This window comes from Phacochoerus africanus, chromosome 2, assembly GCF_016906955.1.
Source record: "Phacochoerus africanus isolate WHEZ1 chromosome 2, ROS_Pafr_v1, whole genome shotgun sequence".
NCBI lineage: Eukaryota > Metazoa > Chordata > Mammalia > Artiodactyla > Suidae > Phacochoerus > Phacochoerus africanus.
The window spans coordinates 76,869,800-76,886,096 of record NC_062545.1 but is presented as its reverse complement, the minus strand read 5'-3'; the positions used below and the strand labels follow the sequence as shown (position 1 = coordinate 76,886,096).

The 16,297-nt window shown below is 40.5% G+C and overlaps 1 protein-coding gene across 2 annotated transcripts in view; it reads right to left on the bottom strand.

Moving 5' to 3' along the window:
• RPF2 (ribosome production factor 2 homolog) overlaps positions 1-16,297 on the bottom strand; it is a 43,801-nt gene that overhangs the window by 7,215 nt on the left and 20,289 nt on the right. For both annotated transcript variants that reach the window (XM_047762779.1, XM_047762786.1), the window contains one exon: positions 13,054-13,153. In XM_047762779.1, coding sequence (XP_047618735.1) covers positions 13,054-13,153 — 100 coding nt within the window. The remainder of the gene's footprint in view (positions 1-13,053; positions 13,154-16,297) is intronic.

Sequence of the window (16,297 nt, the reverse complement as noted above, 5' to 3'; positions counted from 1 at the left end):
GTGAGTTTCTTTTCCATGGAAAGGTTCATCTGTGCCGTATATTAGATTCCAGATATAAGTGATATCATATGGTATTTGTCTTTCTCTTTCTGACTTACTTTACTTTGTATGAGAGTCTCTAGTTCCATCCATGTTGCTGCAGAGAGGAGTCACTTTAAAGAAAAATCTCCAATTGACAATTCTCTGGATGCTACATGAACATGGCTCAAGTTATGAGGGGGGCATGTGAATGAAAGACATTTGAAAAACAATCAAGTTTGATCACCTCATTTATAAGATAAGAAGACTGAACCTAGAGGAGGCTAAATGGAAACACACAAATAAACTTAGCTAAGAAAATGGGATGTATAAAAGGATATCCAACTTAACAACTTAGGAAGAGCTGCCTTAAGACAGGTGATGTCACAAAGAGGAAATATCTTCATTCTGTCCCAATTTGTAACCAACATTTTTCTTCCTTTTCTTCCTTCCCATCAGCTCATAATGGGACTTTCTTCCATGTGTATGGACATAAACATCTTTTTTCATTTGCTTTTTCTTTTCTGTGGACAACTAAAAGAAAATCACGAGTTCCCTTGTGGTTCAGTGGGTCAAGGATCTAGTGTCACCACAGGGGCTTGGGTCACATGCTGTGTCGAGGGTTTGATACCTGGCTTGGGAACTTCCACATGCCGTGAGTGTGGAAAAAAAAAATCACTGCACTAATGTACACTAAACAGACACAAGTGTGCATGCACATGTAGGCAACACCCTTCTCTATTATTTCAAACAAAAATTCCTCAGGATATTTTTATAAACCAATTGTACACTTCTCAAAGCTATTTATTTACTTATTTACTTATTTGTCTTTTTAGGGCTGCACCTACGGCATATGGAAGTTCCCAGGCTAAGGGTCAAATTGGAGTTAACAGCTGCCAGCCTATACCACAGCTCAAGGCAATGCTGGATCCTCAACCCACTGATTGAGGCTAGGGATCAAACCTAAGTCCCCATGGATGCCAGTTAGATTCATTTCTGCTGAGCCATGGCGGGAACTCCCCTTCAAGATATGTGAATCTAAACTCTGGTCATAATTAATGAAGAACTTTCCCACAATTTTACCAAAATCTGACTCTCCTTCAGTCCCCAAGTTAGTAAAACCCCACTCACTGTTGTGGCAGCATTACTGAGGTCAGAATTCTGGAGAACAAGATATGTACACTCTGGTTACCCCTGAAATTGGGCTTTTGTAATGCAAACCTTAAAGGTATGTGCCTTTTACCTACTTTTTTTTTTTTGCTTTTAAGGCCGTACTTGAAGCATATGGAGGTTCCCAGGCTAAGGGTCTAATCAGAGTTGCAGCCACCGGCCTACACCACAGTCACAGCAATGCAAGATCCGATCCATATCTGTGAACTCTACTACAGCTCATGGCAACATGAGATCCTTAACCCACTGAGCAAGGCCAGGGATCAAACCCACATCCTCATAGGTACTTGTCTGATTCATTATCGACTGAGCCATGATGGGAACTCCCATACACTTTAAGAAAGAAAAAACAAAACGAACAAAAAGAATGAAATGAGGTAGAAAGTTTTAAGAACACTGATCCTTACCTGACACTATACACAAAAATTAACTCGAAATGGATCATAAAATCTAAACCTAAGATCAAAAATTACAAGATTTCAAAAATATAAGTTTTATATATATATCATATATATATATATATATGATATATATATATGAGAAAAATCTTTGTAATCTCAGGATAAGCAAAGGTTTCTTAAACAAAACACTGTAAAAAAAATACCATTAAAGAAAAAAAAAATGGATAAAGTAGACAGGAAAATTTAAAACTTTTGCTCTTTAGGAGTTCCCGTCGTGGCTCAGTGGAAACGAATCTGACTAGGATCCATGAGAACGCTGGTTCGATCCCTGGCCTTGTTCAGGGGGTTAAGGATCTGGCATTGCTGTGGCTGTGGCATAGGCTGGCACGTGTAGCTCCAATTTGACCCCTAGCCTGGGAATCTCCATAGGCTGCAGGTACAGCCCTAAAAAGCAAAAAATAAACAAAAAAAAGTTCTGCTCTTTATAAAAGACTAAACTGTTTGCAGGTGACATGATAAAATCCAAAAAACTACTAGAGTTTATCAATGAATTCAGTAAAGTTGTAGGATGCAAAATTAATGTACAGAAACCTGTTACATTTCTACATACTAATATCACATTATTAGTAAAGAGAAATTAAGCAAATAATCCCATTTAAAACTGCATCAAAAAGAATAAAATACCTAGGAATACACTGACCTAGGGAAGTTAAAGACCTATACATCTGAAACTTACATAATATTGTAATTCAACTACAATACCTCAATGAAAAAAAATATTTTTGAAAAGACATCATTAAGAGTTCCCATTGTGGTTCACAGGGTTAAGAACCTGACATAGCATCTGTGAAGACACAGATTTGATCCCTGGTCTCACCCAGTGGGTTAACGATCCAGTGTTGCCACAAGCTGCAGCACAGGTCGCAGATGCAACCAGGATCCAGTGTTGCCATGGCTGTGATGCAGCCCACAGATGCAGCTCCTATTTGACCCCTAGCCAGGCAGGGAATTTCCATACACCGCAGGTGTGGCTATAAAAAAGAAAAACCAAAACCAAAACCAAAAACAACAGAAAAGCAAGCCATGGACTGGGAAGAAGTATTCAAAGACTATACAGCAGACAGACCAAAGACTGACTGACCGATTTACACACACACACACACACACACACACTCTACCTTAGTATTCAACAAGACGACAAATAACTCAATTAAAAAATCAGACTAAGATTCAAAAAGAGACTTTACCAAAGATATATAAATGGCTGGAGTTCCTGTCGTGGCGCAGTGGTTAGTGAATCTGACTGGGAACAATGAGGTTGCGGGTTCAGTCCCTGCCCTTGCTCAGTGGGTTGACGATCTGGCGTTGCGGTGAGCTGTGGTGTGGGTCGCGGACGCGGTTCGGATCCCGCGTTGCTGTGGCTCTGGCATAGGCCGGCAGCTACAGCTCCGATTCGATCCCTAGCCTGGGAATCTCCATATGCCACGGGAGCGGCCCAAGAAATGGCAAAAAGACAAAATAAATAAATAAAAAGACAAAAAAAAAGATATATAAATGGCTAATGAGCACATGGAAATATGTTCAATATCAACAGTCACCAGAATATGTCAATTAAAATTGCAATGCCACCACTCCTCTATTTTGTAGATTTGACTTTGGAAGCACATTACTATCACTATACAACACCCATTAAAGCAAATAAAGTTAAAAAGAATAGCCTACCAAGTATTGGTAAGGAGGTGGAGCACCTGGAACTTCCCTGGTCAGTGTATTTCCTAGGGTGGGAAGGCAAAATGGTACAACCATGTTGGAGAACATTTGGTAGTTCCTTCCTTTTTTTTTTCGGCCACCCTAAGGCACATGGAGTTCTGAGGCCAGGAATCAGATATGCGCCACAGCTGGCGACCTAAGTCACAGCTGGGGCAATGCTGGATCCTTAACCCATGTGCCAAGCCAGGGATGGAACCTGCATCCCAGCGCTCCCAAGACACCACTGATCCCACTGTGCCACAGCAGGAATTCTGGCAGTTTCTTGAAAAGCTATACATACACTATAAAATGACTCAATCATTCTTATTCCAAGGTATTTACCCCAAAGAATGAAAACAAAGGTCCCCACAAAAATTTGTATATAAATGTTCATAGCACCTCTATTGCTAACAGTCAAAAGCTAGAACCAGTCTAAATGTCCATGACAGATGAAGGTGTAAACAAACTGTAGAATGGCTATAAATGGAATACTGCTCAGCAATAAAAAGAAATAAAGGCTTGATACATACAACAATGCGGATGAATCTCAAACTGAGTGAAAGAAGGCCAAGAAAAGTACATACTCTATGATTCCATTTATCTAAAATTCTAGAAAATGCAGGAGTTCCCATCGTGGCACAGTGGTTAACGAATCCAACTAGGAATCATGAGGTTGCGGGTTTGATCCCTGGCCTTGCTCAGTGGGTTAAGGATCCAGCATTGCCGTAAGCTGTGGTGTGGGTCACAGACGCGGCTAGGATCCTGCATTGCTGTGGCTCTGGCGTAGGCCAGTGGCTACAGTTCCGATTAGACCCCTAGCCTGGGGAACATCCATATGCCTTGGTGTGGCCCTAGAAAAGACCAAAAAAAAAAAAAAAAAAAAATCTGAGCAGAAATAAATGAAATAGAAAAGAAACAAAACCATAGAAATGATCAATGAACTAAAAGCTGGTTCTTTGACAAGATCAACACAATTGATAAACCCTTAGCCAGACTCAACAAGAAAAAAGAGAAAGGACTCAAATCAATAAAATTAGAAATGAAAAAGGAGTAGTTACAATGGACATCACAGAATCACAAACTACCATAAGAGACTATTACAAACAGCTAAATGCCAATAAAATGGACGACCTAGAAGAAATGGAAAAATTCTTAGAAAAGCACAATCTTCAGAGTTCCCATCGTGGCGGAGTGGTTAACAAATCCGACTAGGAATCATGAAGTTGCATGTTCGATCCCTGGCCTTGCTCAGTGGGTTAAGGATCTAGCATTGCCATGAGCTGTGGGGTAGGTCGCAGACGCAGCTCGGATCCTGCATTGCTGTGGCTCTGGCGTAGGCCGGTGGCTACAGCTCCGATTCGACCCCTAGCCTGGGAACCTCCATATGCCGCGGGAGAAGCTCTAGAAAAGGCAAAAGACAAAAATAAATAAATAAATAAATAAATAAATAAATAAATAAATAAATAAATAAAAATTTAAAAATAATACAAAATCTTCCAATATACAAAGTCCAGGACCAGATGGCTTCAGAGGCAAATTCTATCAAGTATTTAGACAAGAACACCTATCCTTCTGAAACTATTTCAAAAAACTGCAGAGGAAGAAATACTCCCAAACTCATTCTATAAGGCCACCATCACCCTGATATAAAAACCAAAGATAAGGAGTTCCCGTCATGGCTCAGTGGTTAATGAATCTGACCAGGTTAGATGAGGTTGTGGGTTTGATCCCTGGCCTCGCTCAGTAGGTTAAGGATCCAGCATTGCCGTGAACTACCTGTGACCTCTGTAGGTCACAGACTCGGCTCGGATCTGGCATTGCTGTGGTTATGGCTGTGGCTGGTGGCTACAGCTCCAGTTAGACCCCTAGCCTGGGAACCTCCATATGCTGTGGGTACAGCCCTAGAAAAGACAAAAAGACAAAAAAAAAACAAAAAACAAAAAAACCAAAGATACAACAAAAAAAGAAAATACAGGCCCGTATCACCAATATCACTGATGACTGATAAACATAGATGCAAAAATCCTCAACAAAATATAAGCAAACCAAATGCAGCAATATGTTAAAAGGATTGTACATCATGACCAAGTGGGATTTATCCCAGGGATGCAAGCATTTTTCAATATCCGCAATCAATCAGTGTGATACACCCCATTAACAAACTGAAGGATAAAAACCTTCCAATAGATGCAGAAAAAGCTTTTGACAAAATTCAACACCCATTTCTGATAAAAACTCTTCAGAAAGTAGGCAAAGAGGGAACCTACCTCAACATAATAAAGGTCGTATATGACAAACCCTAAGCTTAACATCATTCTCAATGGTGAAAAGCCAAGAATTCCCTCTGAGACCAGGAACTAGGCAAGGATGTCTGCTCTCGCCACTACTATTCAACATAGTTTGGGAAGTTCTAGCCATGGCAATCAGATAAGAAAAATAAATAAAAGGATCCAAATTGGAAAGGTAAAGTAAAACCACTACCATCTGCAGATGACATACTATACCTAGAAAATCCTAAAGATGCTACCAGAAAACTGTTAGAGCTCATCAATGAATTTGCTAATGTTGCAGGATACAAATTAACAGAGCAATCAGCTGCATTTCTATACACTAGCAATGAAAGATCAGAAAGAGTAATTAGGGAAACAATTCCATTTACCATCACATAAAAAAGAATAAAATACCTAAGAATAAACCTACATAAAGAGACAAAAGACCTGTACTCTGAAAAACTATAAGATGCTGATGAAACCAATCAAAGACGACACAAACAGATGGAAAGATATACCAGGCTCTTGGATTGGAAGAATCAATACTGTCAAAATGACTATACTACCCAGGGCAATCTACAGATTCAATGTAATCTCTATCATTTTACCAAAAACGTTTTTCACAGAACTAGAACAAAATATTCCTAAGTTTATTTGGAAACACAAAAGACCCAGAATAGTCAAAGCCATCCTGAGAAAGAAAATCAGACCTGGAGGAATCAGGCTGACTTCAGCCTATAGCTACAGTCATAAAAACAGTATGTTACTGGCCCCAAACAGAAATATAGATCAGTGGAACAGGATAGCCCAGAATTAAACCCATGCACCTACAGTCAACTCATCTATGACAAAGGAGGTAAGAATATACAATGGAGAAAGATGTCCCTTCAATAACTGGTGCTGAGAAAAATGGATAAAAATATGTAAAAAAATGAAATTAGAACACTCCCTGACACCATACAGAAAAATAAACTCAAAACGGATTAAAGACCTAAATATAAAACCAGATATTAGGAGTTCCTGTCAGTGGCTCAGTGGTTAACGAATCCAAGAGGAACCATGAAGTTTCGGTTTTGATCCTTGGCCTCGCTCAGAGTTGCCGTGAGCTGTGGTGTAGGTCAAAGATGCGGCTCAGATCCTGCGTTGCTGCGGCTCTGGAGTAGGCTGACGGCTACAGCTCTGATTTGACCCCTAGCCTGGGAACCTCCATGTGCTGTGGGTACAGCCCTAGAAATGGCAAAAAGACAAAAAACAAACACACACCAGACCAGATACTAGAAAACATAGGCCAAACACTCTCTGACATAAATCACAGCAATTATCTTCTCAGATCCACCTCCTAGAGTAATAACAGTAGAAACAAAAATAGGAGTTCCCATCATGGCTCAGCAGAAAGGAATCTGACTAGTACCCATGAGGACTCGGGTTCGATTCCTGGCCTTGCTCAGTGGGTTGAGGATCCTGCATTGCTGTGGCTGTGGTGTAGGCTGGCAGCTGTAGATCTGATTTGATCCCTAGCCTGGGAACCTCCATATGCTGCAGGTGTGGCCCTAAAAATCAAAAAAAAAAAAAAAAAAAAAAGTTTTTGCACAGCAAAAGAAACCCTAAACAAAGGAAAACACAACTCACAGAATGGGAGAAAATCTTTGCAAATGAAATGACTGACAACAGCTTAATCTCCAAAATATATAAACACCTCCTACAGCTCAATACCAAAAATACAAACAACCCCATCAAAAAATGGGCAGAAAACATCTAAACAGATAATTTCCCAAAGACATATGGATGGCCAAAAAACACACGAAAAGATGTTCAACATCACTAATTATTAGAGAAATGCAAATCAAAACCACTATGAGGTACCACCTTACACCAGCCAGAATGGCCGTCATCAAAAAGTCTTCAAACAATAGATTCTGGAGAGGCCGTGGAGAAAAGGGAACCCTCTTACACTGTTGGTGGGAATGTAAATTGGTGCAACTACTATGGAAAGCAGTACAGAGATTCCTCAGAAAACTACAAATAGAATTACCATTTGATCCAGCAACCCCACTCCTGGGCATCTATCCAGAGAAAACCATGACTCGAAAAGATACATGTACTGCTTGTTCACTGCAGCAATATATACAATAGCTGAGACATGCAAGCAACCTAAATGTCCACTGACAGAGGAGTGGATAAAGAAGATGTGGTACATGAACACAATGGAATGTTACTGAGCCATATAAAGGAATGAAATAATAGCATTTGCAGCAACATGGATGGACCTAGAAATTATCATGCTAAGTGAAGTTAGACAGTGAGACATCAACCTCATATGCCATCACGTACATATGGAATCTAAAGGATACAATGAACTTCTTTGCAGAACAGATACTTACTCACAGACTTTGAGCTACTTATCGTTACCAAAGGAGACAGTTTGGGGATGGGGATGTGCTGGATGTTTGGGATGGAAATGCTGTAAAATTGGGTTGTGATGATCATTGTACAACTATAAATATGTTAAAATTCATTAGGTTAAAAAAAAAAAGAAATACTGGAGTTCCTGTTGTGGCTCAGTGGTTAATGAATCTGACTACGAATCATGAGGTTGCTGTTTTGATCCTTGACCTCATTCAGTGGGTTAAGGATCTGGCGTTGCCATGAGCTGTGATGTAGGTCGCAGATGTGGCTCAGATCCCGAGTTGCTGTGGCTCTGGCGTAGGCCAGTGCCCACAGCTCCGATTCGACCCCTAGCCTGGGTGCATATGCCAAGGGTGCACCCTGGGTCCATATGCCAAGGATGCAGCCCTAGAAAAGACAAAAGGACCAAAAAAATAAAAGAAAATATCCTTGGAGTTCCCATCGTGATGCAGCGGAAATGAATCCGACTAGAAACCATGAGGTTGCAAGTTTGATCCCTGCCCTTGCTTAGTGGTTAACGATCCTGCATTGCGGTGATCTGTGATGTAGGTCTTAAGACGTGGCTCGGATCCCACGTTGCTCTGGCTCTGGCATAGGCTGGCAGTTACAGCTCCGATTAGACCCCTAGCCTGGGAACCTCCATATGCCATGGGTGAGGCCCTAGAAAAGCCAAAATAAAATATTGTTCTAAATTTGAGTTAGGAATTTTCGGTATGAACTCAGGATATATTTTATCTTAACAAACTTCATAGTTCTGTCCACTAAAAAAGCTCAAAAACAACGACCAACCCAGAAATAATCCCTAGTATACAGAGTATGATTTCAAAAATGATTTCTCACTAACAAGATGCAAGGTTCGTTATAGAAATAGCTGGCTCAGGACTGGGGCAATTAAAGTATAAGAGGAGTCTAAAACAACAAGGGGGTGATGGCTTAAAATATACTGAAACTCAGCATTGTCAGAAAGACTGATCCTAAACTGGGCAGGAATGATGGCTGAGGTAAAAAGGGAGATATTATGAGAATAGGGATAAGGACCAAAACCTGGTTAAAGAGAAATAGGAGGTGAAAGAGGTGGAAGATAAACTGGTTATAATTAGAAGGAAAAGCCCCCGTTTGGACATTTTTTTCAATGCATCAATTCTAAGCAAAAATAACACCTCAAGTATGACTGTGTCCATGAGAAAATAGATTGGGAAAGGGCACAGGAGGTTAACCAGGGTGTTAATGAGAAAGACTAGGGGATTTGGTGTCAGAGAACAGATCAGATCCTGATTCTGCACTTACTACCTCTTCACTGTGGGCAATTAAGTTACCTGGTCTCAATTTCTTCATCTACAACATAGGAATAATATTACCATAAGAATGTAAAGTTTGGAGTTCCCGTCGTGGCGCAGTGGTTAACCAATCTGACTAGGAACCATGAGGTTGCGGGTTCGATCCCTGCCTTTGCTCAGTGGGTTAACGATCCGGCGTTGCCGTGAGCTGTGGTGTAGGTTGCAGACACGGCTCGGGTCCCAAGTTGCTGTGGCTCTGGCGTAGGCTGGCAGCTACAGCTCCGATTAGACCCCTAGCCTGGGAACCTCCATATGCCGTGGGAGCGGCCCAAGAAATGGCAAAAAGACAAAAAAAAAAAAGAATGTAAAGTTTGTTTAACCTTTGTGTGGCTCCTTGGAAATGAGGACTCTAAGGAAGTCATTAAGGTTAAATGAGGTATGTGATAAGGATGGGGCCTGATCCCACAGGACTAGTGTTCTTACAAGAAGAGACACCAGAAAACTTAAACCCCTCTTTCCTCTTTCTCTCTCTCTCCCTCCCTATCTCATCTATAAGGAAAAGCCTTGTGAGCACACAGCAAGAAGCCAGAGTCCTCACTAGAAACTTGGACTTCCAGAACTGTGAGAAAACAAATTTCTGTAGCTTATAAGCCATCCAGTCTATGGTATATTGTTATAGGCAGCCTAAGCAGACTAATATACCTGCAGAGCCGTACAAAGGATTAAATGTAATAAATTACCTGACCTAATCTATAGAGGTTATTTTCATTATTATATATATTCAATTGGAATAACAAATTTGGGGAGCTCCCTTTGGGGCACAGCAGAAATGAATCTGACTAGTATCCATGAGGACGTGGGTTCAATCCCTGGCCTCGTGTTCAGTGGGTTAAAGATCCGGCATTGCTGTGGTGTGGGTCGAAAACATGGCTCGGCTCAGATCCTGCATTGCTGTGGCTGTGGTGTAAGATGGCAGTTGTAGCTCCAATTTGACCACTGGCCTGGGAACTTCCATATGCCATGGGTGAGGCCCTAAAAAGCAAAAAAAAAAAAAAAAGAATTAGGAAACGAGAAAGGTTAAGAAAATTAAATTAATAAACATGAATGTAAATATGACCACTGATAAGAGACAAAAGGCAGTGAATAAAAAAAAAAAAAATCACCCAGTTAGGTAAACTTAAGGTAGGCCCTAAAGGCACACTTAATAAATAAAAGTAACCTATTACTTGATTCACTATCTTCCCCCCCCTTGCTCATGGCAAGGCCAGAGACTGAATCCTCGTCCTCATGGATGTTAGTCGGGTTCGTTAATCACTGAGCCATGAAGGGATCACACTATCATCTTTCCATGCAAGGAATAGTATACTTTTTATGGTTAAAAAGTAACCGTAAAAATTAGGAGGAACTGAATCAAAACATAGATACTGACTGGTTTTCAATAAAGAAAGGTAGGACTTGCTAAGATTAACTACAAATCTATATATTTAAGAGAGCCAAAGAGAAGCAAAATTCAGACTGCACAAAATAGATACCTGGCATGAAAATACTTTTCTTTCTGGCCAATTGCAAAAAGGAAAACAAATTTTCCTAACAGGAAAAAAAGCCCTTGATAAAATTCTCTTTACTTATTGTTCTACTTTATTTGAACACACAACACAAACCAAGATGTCTGCACCTTTCTTACTTCCTGTTTATATTAAAACTCAACTCTGCTTAGTGTGAGAATCTCATTCCATCCCTCTGCCTTTTGTTCTTTCCCTATTCCTTTTTGTTTTTCATTCCCTCCCATTCATCACTACATTATGTAGTTATTCCTGCCATCTAGTGGATGCAGAAAATACTAAGAAAAATACATTTAAACAAAAGCCAACAAAGCTCTATTTTAACAAATTATAAGTACTGCCCTCAACAATAATAATTACACGGAAGAACAAAGGGGAAAAGGCAAGCAAAGTTTCTGCATGGCACAGTAGGGTAAAGATGTGGCATTGCCAAAGCTGTGGTGCAGGTGGAACTGCAGCAAGGGTTTCAAGTTTCATACACCCTGGCCATGACAAAACAACAATGACAACAACAACAAAAACCCTGGTAAATTCACTATCAATCTCAAAGACAATAATTATACCTTGTATACTGGATTTTTAAGGTGACTTGTGAACACACAGAAAGGAATGTAGTCATTACATAAAACATTACAAATGAGTGTAGTTCACTAAGAATCAGTCACCTGTAAAACAACCTTACAAGGTTAGCACGAGAATGAAGCAATATACAGAAAGTACCTAGTATGCTTGGCATTGAGGCTGATGATGATAACGAAATGAAAGGAGCTGAGGAAGTCATTGAGGGCTTTCTAGGAGAGAAACTTAAGCTGATATTTGCAACAATGGAAGAAATCAGAAACAAGAATGATTTAGTAAAGACAATAGGAATGTGCTTAACATTTTCAATAAATCACTTTTTTAATGGAAAAGAGAGGAAAGAAACTGGAGATCAAGAAAGTAATTTACATGGAGTTATAGTGTACAATGCCTTGTATATCAAACTAAGAACTAAGGGGTTTTTGGAGTTCCCGTTGTGGCTCAGTGGTTAACGAATCCGACTAGGAACCATAAGGTTGCGGGTTCGGTCCCTGCCCTTGCTCAGTGGGTTGACGATCCAGCGTTGCTGTGAGCTGTGGTGTAGGTTGCAGACGCGGCTCGGATCCCGTGTTGCTGTGGCTCTGGCGTAGGCCGGTGGCTACAGCTCCGATTCAACCCTTGGCCTGGGAACCTCCATATGCCGCGGAAGCGGCCCAAGAAATAGCAACAACAACAACAACAACAACAAAAGACAAAAAAAAAAAAAGAACTAAGGGGTTTTGGAGTTGGAAGTGGATAATGCATAATAATTTTAAAAATTTAACTTTGCAATTTTCTAAATTTAATTTAATAATGCTCATGATCAGGAGATGGCTACCAGCATTTAATAAAGTGTAAAATGTACACAAACAGGAGTTCCCGTTGTGGCGCAGTGATTAGCGAATCCGACTAGGAACCATGAGGTTGCGGGTTCGGTCCCTGCCCTTGCTCAGTGGGTTAACGATCCGGCGTTGCCTTGAGCTGTGGTGTAGGTTGCAGACGCGGCTCGGATCCTGGCGTAGGCCGGCAGCTACAGCTCTGATTGGACCCCTAGCCTGGGAACCTCCATGTGCCGCGGGAGTGGCCCAAAGATATAGCAAAAAAAGACAAAAAAAAATGTACACAAACAGGCTGGTACCAAGTTAGCATACCATCAAAAAGTTAATTATACCATATATAGGGTATAACATCCCTTTAAACCCTCCTCTGCTGTTGTGGGGAATAAAGAAAATAAAGGAAAAAAGCGATCAAAAAGAAAATCTGTATATCTAGAGTGAAATGGCAAACTATTACCACCATTAACAAGTCTTAGAAGGCCTCCTTGAGCTTTCCTGTGGATAAGTATTAAAATACTTACTGGGGGAGGGAGTGGGATGGACTGGGAATCTGGGATTAATAGATACAAACTATTGCCTTTGGAGTGGATAAGCAATGAGATCCTGCTGGGTAGCACTGGGAACTTTATCTAGTCACTTAGGATGGAGCATGATAATGCGAGAAAAAAGAATGTATACATGTATGTGTGACTAGGTCGCTTTGCTGTACCGTAGAAGACGGACAGAACACTGTAAACCAGCTACAACGGAAAAAAATAAAAATCATAAAAATAAAAAAATTTTTTAATTAAAAAAAAACCACTTACCAATAAGAAGACTTTTCAGCCTTCTGTAGTCTTCTGTTACATCAAAATCATCACCTGCGAATATTAACATGGGCTTTGTTCCCTCGGGACATTTACTATTCTGGGAAATAAAAAAAAAGTAATTATATAATTATCAAGTCTAAACTATTTATATGTTGATTTTAAAGTAGTCAACACTTGAGGTTTCCTGCAGTGCAGCAGGATAAGGATCCAGCATTGTCAATGCCTGGGTCACAGCTTTGGTGAGGGTTTGCTCCCTGGCCCAGAAACTTCCACATGCCCTGGGCATGGTCCCCCCCCAAAAAAAAAGAAAGAAAGAAAAAAAAGTGGTCAATACTTATACTTAGTGATTCATTTTCATATTTTCTTACCTGTCCTAAAACTATGTCTACAAATACTGATTCTAGACTTAAAACCAGGGTGAGGATTTTTTTCATTTACAGTGTTTTTTTTTTTTTCTTTTTATGGCCATACCCATTGCATATGGAAATTTGTGGGTTAAGGGTCAAATCAGAGTTGCAGCTGCAAGCCTACACCATAGCTCTGGCAAAACTGGATCCAAGCCACATTTGCAACAATCCTTAACCCACCGAGCAAGACCAAGAATTGAACCTGCATCCTCACAGAGACAACATCAGGTTGAGTCAAAACACAACTCCTAATTTACAGATTTTACATTAAAAAATAATTTTTTGTTTCACTCCCTCAAAGTGCCAATAAGTGATCAAAGAATGATGTAAGGTACTTTTAAAAATCATTTTCTATGCAAATAAAATAAAAGCTAATTAAGTTTGCTGCAAAACAGGAGTTCCTATCATGGTGCAGGGAAACAAATCTAACTAGGAACCATGAGGTTGCGGGTTCAATCCCTGGCCTTGCTCAATGGGTTAAGGATCCAGCGTTGCCAGGAGCTATGGTGTAGGTCACAGATGCAGCTTGGATCTGGTGTTGCTGTGGCTGTGGTGTAGACCGGTGGCAACAGCTCCGATTAGATCCCTAGCCTGGAAACCTCCATATGCCGCAGGTGCAGCCCTAAAAAGACAAAAAGACAAAAAAATAAAAGTTTGCCTCAAAATAAACATAGCCACTTAATAGCCAACACCCCAGAGTCAAAGTGAATTTAATTTGTAACAATGTGCCCTTCCTACTGTGTCACATAAATAGTATTTTTACTTTATTTTTTAAATTTTTTTAATTTTTTTTTTAGGGCCACACTTGCATCATAGGCAAGTTCCCAGGCCAGGCATAGAATCAGAGCTGCAGCTGCTGGCCTACACCACAGCCCCAGCAGCACCAGATCCGAGCTGCATCTGTGACCTACAACGCGGCTCACAACAACCCCAGATCCTTAATCCACTGATTGAGGCCAGGTGTCAAACCCACATCCTCATGGACAGTTGGGTTCGTTATCCCTGAGCCACAACGGCAACTCCATAAATAGTATTTTTAAATGAAAGCTAAACTAGGGTTCTCCTGTGGCAAAGCGGGTTAAAGATCTGGTGCTGTCATTGAAGCAGCTTGGGGTAGCTGCTGTGGCACAGATTCAACCCCTGTCCCAGGAACTTCCAGATGCTGTGGGTGCAGCCAAGAAATAACAAACAAATAAATAAAAGCTAAACTAAATTACCAACTAAGCATTCATATGGGAAGCAATATAATGTTATACAACCTATAGCAAGTATGGACAACCCTTACCCAGCAGGACTGAAGTTCTTACTATAAAAAGTATTGTCTAGTTCTGGATTTTCAACACAAGAAGAATGAGAATGTTTGTTTTACCAAAGTGAAAGAAGAAAAAATCAACAGAAAAAATCCTTTAAGTGAAGGATTAATTTATGGAGGAAGAAGAATGACTATTGGTTTGAGCTTCCCACTGATTCTAATACCTCTGCTCTGACAAGCAATCAAGTAGTATCCAAATCCGGGGCAGAGAGTGGGGTAGAAAGGACAATACACACCTTCTGCCCTTGGACCAGAGGTCATCTGCTGCTTCCCTGTTCACCAAGACCACTGGGTGTCACTCTCTATTTCCATACATGAAAGCTGAACTGCCTATGCTTAGGAGATGGGCCCAAGATCTGTCTCTCTGTCTGAGGACCTGAATAGACCTTCTAGATGCAATGACCTCTGTGTTCCATCTGTGCCCACCTGACCCTCCTACTGGTCCACGAGGGCTAGTCAGGTACACAGTAAGTAAGAAAAAGTGAGGCCACATCAACTGTAACTTTGGCTTTCCATCCATCCTAACCACAAAGCATAGTAATAAAAAATAGTTCAAGGAGTTCTCACTATGGTGCAGTGAGTTAGGATCTGTTGCCACGCCTGTGGCCTAGATCGCCCTCCAGCTCAGATTCAATCCCTTCAATCCCTGGCCTGGGAACTTCCATATGCCATAGGTGCAAACTAAAAAAAAAGTTTAAGACCGAATATAAACATCATAAAAATATAACAAATACGTAACTAAACAAGTTATTATAAGAGATAGTACCTATCACAGAGATCTCTAATATTTTTTTCACAATGTGAAAACCCTGAACCACAAGAAACTACAGTGGATGAGCTTCATTCTAATAGTCTGAAAGCACTACAAATTCAAAATACTATATACTGTGATAAGAGTACACTAAAAATACTAAAATTGTGTGAATTAACTTTTTTTTAAGTATGTACTTTTATTTTTTTTTATTTCTTTTTGTCTTTTTGCCATTTCTTGGGCCGCTCCCATGGCATATGGAGGTTCCCAGGCTAGGGGTCGAAGCGGAGCTGTAGCCGCCGGCCTACACCACAGCCACAGCAATGCGGGATCCGAGCCGCGTCTGCAACCTACATCACAGCTCACAGCAACGCCAGATCCCTTAACCTACTTAGCAAGGCAGGGATCAAACCTGTAACCTCATGGTTCCTAGTCGGATTCGTTAACCACTGAGCCACAACAGGAACTCCTGAATTAACCTTTTGAATTAAGTTTTTTTAAACAAAGAAAAGAGGAGGTAACTCAATGTATTCCATCTTTCCTAAAATAAAATCAACTAACCTTAAGTATTAAATAGATATAACAACATCAAATGAGATATTATATGAGAAAATGCTTATCAGTGGAGATAATACATTGAAAGATGTTTTGGAAAGAGTATCAACTGTGATGCTTTATTATGGATGCCACCATTTTATTACAGTCTCTCTTTGGGACTGTGTACGAATCCCAAGAGATGAGCAGTACCACTGCTGCTAGCCTGGTGACCAG